Source organism: Engraulis encrasicolus, chromosome 23 (assembly GCF_034702125.1).
Source record: "Engraulis encrasicolus isolate BLACKSEA-1 chromosome 23, IST_EnEncr_1.0, whole genome shotgun sequence".
In the NCBI taxonomy this organism is placed as follows: Eukaryota; Metazoa; Chordata; class Actinopteri; order Clupeiformes; family Engraulidae; genus Engraulis; species Engraulis encrasicolus.
This window is the reverse complement of record NC_085879.1, coordinates 16,445,328-16,450,040: the sequence shown is the minus strand read 5'-3', so window position 1 is coordinate 16,450,040 and position 4,713 is coordinate 16,445,328. Positions and strand designations below refer to the sequence as shown.

The window sequence follows — 4,713 nt, the reverse complement described above, 5'->3', positions numbered from 1 at the left end:
CAGTCAAAATCAGTCACTGTAACCACTGTTGTTTTTATACAACTTTTAATTCACATTTCTTGAGCTTAACATCAATATCAATCTCACTGAGCTGATCAAGAAAAGATTGTTTTCTTTGCGCTATCATTCCGTGTGTTAACAGTAACTAGATACAGTATTGGAATTCATTTTTTTCATAGTAACACACTTTTGTGTCTCACAACAGAGGCATAATAACAATGGGAATATTCACCAGCCCACAGGAAACGTCATATTTTTAATAAGTGGCAACTGTAACGACTGTATCATTATGATACACAGAGGAAAATGTACAATAATCCTCATTATTAGTCTTTTTAATAATAATAATTATAATAATAATGACGTTTTTTAGGGGTGATACTTGCCCATATAAATATTGTACAATAAATATTATTACATTAAAATCGGTACAAATAATAATAGGGGCAGTGCCTTTGTGTTGGGAGACATCAGAATAAATACCGCTTTGCCATAAATAATGAAATAAATTAAAAGACATAAATAAACAACAAACAAAAACAACAGAAAAAAAACAAACAATCACAAAAAATGTGCGGAGAGAAAGGGGAAAAAACATAAACCGCCGTAAACAATCCATTCAACTCCATCAACATCATCATCATCCTCATCTTCCTCAACTCTTGGGAAGGGCGTCCAGGCAGTGTTTACACACCAGGGCATTTCCTTTTGTTGAAGACAGTCCTCCTCAGTACATTCAGTCTCCGCCATCTTCCATATCCAACATGGCCTCCAACTGCAATTTGCCACTTCTAACATGGCGGCATTCAGTGGCCCAGATTGCCCCGATTCTTGGGCCCTATAGTGTCCCGGATTCCAAGGCCTTGTTATTTTGCGCGTGTGTGTGCCCTGCCCCGAACCCGAACCGACCCAACTTGCTGAACTTTGAACGTCGACAGGTCTACAGGTTCTTCCGCAAGAGATCCGTGGCTGGCTAGTACGTAGCTGGCTGGTACGTAGCAGGCGGTCCAGCTAGGCCTTGCTAGCGGGCTAGTCGGCCAGTTGGGCAGTCAAGTCAGTCAGGCCACCGGCGGGTGGTGAGAGGGAGAACAGCCACTTGTGGCAGACACACAGGCACAGTCACTCAGTCTACCTCCTCCCTGTCGCGTTCTTCTTATTTGGTTGGCCTGGTTTTATACTTCTCTTTTTGCATTATTTTGAGGTAGATTTTCCACAGCTCCGTCCTAAATTTAAACCATCACAAAAAGAAGAGAGAAAAAAGATAAGTCACACGAATTCCAACCAGGTTACAAAAAAGCTAAATGAAAATGAAAGAATGAATGTATGTGAATGTGACAGGGTATACGTAACGTGTGTGTGTTTATGCACATGCATGTATACGTTCACATACACATGTACATGTACATGTGTGAGTGTGTGTGTGTGCGCGTGCGCACGCACGTGTGTATCTTAAGGGCTCTTACCGTTCTCCACAGTCAGTGATGTGGCTCTGCCCCGAGCTTCACCTTCTCCTCGTTCTCTACATCATACGCACCCCGCTTATGAAACCTGAGGAGACACCAGAGCACAGACAGCACATCAGACCCTCAGTTCAATGACTATAAATATTACATCAACACACATTATACAAAATGTAGGCCAATGTATACATTTAAAAATGTATTCAGTCACAGAGTTGTTTATTTGCTACTTATAGGCCTATGTTTGTTTGTACGTATATTCATGTATTTTTGTGTTTTTTTCCAAATAGTCAACTTCCTCATAACTGTGACTATATCACGCGACATCCTTAGGGCCAAAAGTAGACCAATGATGCTATATTACTATATATTTACTTGTTCAAGTTTTTGTCAGTTTGTCTGCATGTTTGTAATCATTTCAGGGTGCGATGCATCAGTCACAAAGCTCACCTTAGTGCCAGTAGTAGGCCGATGATGATGAGACATACGGACGAGAGCACCACCGCCACCACGGCCAGCGCTGTGGTCCGGTCGTAGCCCTGGTTGGACTTGGTGGGCAGCATCCACAGGATGTCATGACACCTCTCCCCCGAGTAACCCGCATTGCATCTGGAGATCACAAATCAAGATTGGGTCATTAGTATTACTGTACACTCCACAAAACGCCCTGGAATTTACAGTGTGTTATGTTGCATATTGCACTACAAGTTTACAGCAAGATTTTACGTTTTTGCATATGTGTAAAGCACTAACATCTATCAGAGTGAAATTGTTAGTGCATGGCCAATGAAGCTGATTCTGACTCAGACCATTTGTCCCAAGTTGATATGTTAAACGCAATTAGACCAACTGAACTGAACTGCAATTGGCACCAGCTGAACTTAAAGACACAACAATTATGCTGAGGGGTTAACTGATAGTAAAATGGATGAAAAAAATACTCACATGCAAGAGGGTTTGCGCAGGTTTGCGAGGTACTGGCAGGTGCCGTGGATGCAGAAGTCTTTGTATTTCTTCAGGCAGGGGTTCCTCTTCTTCCCCTTGCCCTTCCTCTTCCCTTTGCCTCTCCTTCTCTTGCCCTCTACCCTCTCCTCAGCCAGGACCTTACTGGCATCCTTGGGCTTACTGGAGAAGGCAACTGTCAAAAGCAAACAAAAAGAAGATTAATTAAGCAATTCAGTAGCAAAAACAAGAGCAATTACTCTGATTCAAGCAAAACATATAGTATTGAAAATTACAAATTTCCAGGTATAACTCAGACACATAATCTGAGAAATGTAATCATTTTGGGCTGTCACACATCTAGGGTCATATCGGGGAGTAAAAGTAATTACAAGTAACCAGACATGTAATCTGTGTGTCAATGTTACTCTGATCCCAGTATTTTGTTGCCAAAGTCGCCTTCAGAACGCTTCTGATGAAAGAGTCTGCTAAATAATGTAATGCAATATAATGGCATGAGTTACCTGTAATTACAAGTAAGCTACCCATATATACAACCTCTGGGTCAATGTATTGCCTCGGGCCTGTTTCACTGGCAAATGACACTGTAACTTCCTGTAATTTGCATGTTGTTGTCTGTGTCTCTATAAGTCACTTCAGATAAAAAAAGTCTGCTAAATGTGTTATAATGCAATGTAGGCCTAATGTAATCTCATGTGTTGACATACATACATGTAATGTAATGTAATGTAATGTAATGTAATGTAATGGCATGTTTATTGACATACATACCTTGGGGCAAATAGTCTCCAGAGGTCTCATAGTCGTCCTCGTCATCATCTTCGTCCTCGTCCTCATAGTAATCATACTCCTCATCTTCCTCCTCGACCTCCAGTTCCTGATGCCGCTGCAGGCTCTCCTCCTCCGCCACTCGCCTCTCGTTCGCAGGCTCCAACAGGTTGAAGACAGCAGTCTGAGGTGGCCTCGCGCTCTCGGGCTTGTCAATGGAGGCCCCAGTTACCAACGTGGAAAGAGCTGCAAAGTGGAGGAAAAAATGGGAGAGGTGGAGGGTTTAGTGACAAGAATGAATGGCCGGTATGTCGCATAGCCTACCATGTGAGGAAGAATGCTTTGAATGATGTATAAACAAGGAATATGATCTCTCTCCTTCTCTCGCTCAGACACACATTCTCTCTCTCACACACACACCACACATACTCAGCCTTCATTATATGTCTATAAACATGCATATAGCACACCACATGCATACACACTGCTGTATTGACTTCATCTTTAGAGTGCTCCCATAGACACGCAAAATGTCATGCTTAGACACTTAGGTAATGCTCGAATATAAGAGTTAAAAATAAATATATATCCAATTACATAAAACATGATTTAAATAGATTGATGACCCAGTTCAAACCTTAACCCTAAACTATGGTGAAAAATAACAAGAACAAAAACTAAAAGGTAATACTGCCAAACAACATTAAATGCCATTTTTGGATTGTCTGAGCTCTGCCCATGGTGAAGGGTTGATCATGCTGTAGCGTTGGTGTAACCACACACAGACTTCAAACTTCAAAGACATCATTGCAGTGGCACATTACATCCATTGATTTCAATATTATAGTGTCACATAGCTCCTGATTGACATGACTTAGCCAGAAATATGTCAGACTATGACCTAAGCGACTTTTTTTTCTGAGACGGCAACAATGATCTCAACAAGGCGGCAATCTGAAGCTTACCCAGCGTGTGGACCAACAGAAGTATGACTTTTAGAATCCTCATGTCTGCGGCACAAAATAATACAAAAATCTTCAAGTGTAGAAAACGGACCACGTCGACAAATTCTTCTTCTTCTTTAAACAGTGACGCCCAATCCAAGTAGACTTTCCAATCTCAATCCGTTGGTTCCTTTTCGTTTGATTGAACTTGAAAGATGACGGGACAACTAGAGTGTGTGGCCAACACCCTCGCTGGGACAGCCGAAAGAGCTTGAGAGGTAGGGCACCAAGCATTTATATACGGTGTGCCGCACGCCACGCCTCTCTGTAAAATATTAACTCTACTGAACCTGACGGCTATTGAAACCTAAATTCAAACTACACCGCGAGTTTATTGTCAATAACTCACCTTACCAAGCAAAAACATTCAAGTCAGACCTCAGCTACTTCACTAATGGTTGGTGAATATTTAAACATGAACATGTGCAGCCACTTTGAGAATTCCCTTAACATATAACTATTGCTATTATTTTATTTTAAATACAATGTGGTAGATGAGGACTCTCTGTTGAGTTAGT

The 4,713-nt window shown here is 41.5% G+C and overlaps 1 protein-coding gene across 1 annotated transcript; it reads right to left on the bottom strand.

Moving 5' to 3' along the window:
- Positions 1–28: 28 nt before the first annotated feature.
- On the bottom strand, positions 29–4,426 carry hbegfa (heparin-binding EGF-like growth factor a). Its single transcript, XM_063190293.1, has 6 exons — positions 4,157–4,426; positions 3,195–3,437; positions 2,406–2,598; positions 1,911–2,069; positions 1,464–1,548; positions 29–1,223 (listed from the first exon to the last, which is right to left on the bottom strand). Exons 1-5 carry the CDS (start codon positions 4,197–4,199, stop codon positions 1,476–1,478), a joined length of 711 nt encoding a protein of 236 aa, XP_063046363.1. The 5' UTR covers positions 4,200–4,426; the 3' UTR covers positions 29–1,223; positions 1,464–1,475.
- Positions 4,427–4,713: the final 287 nt, after the last annotated feature.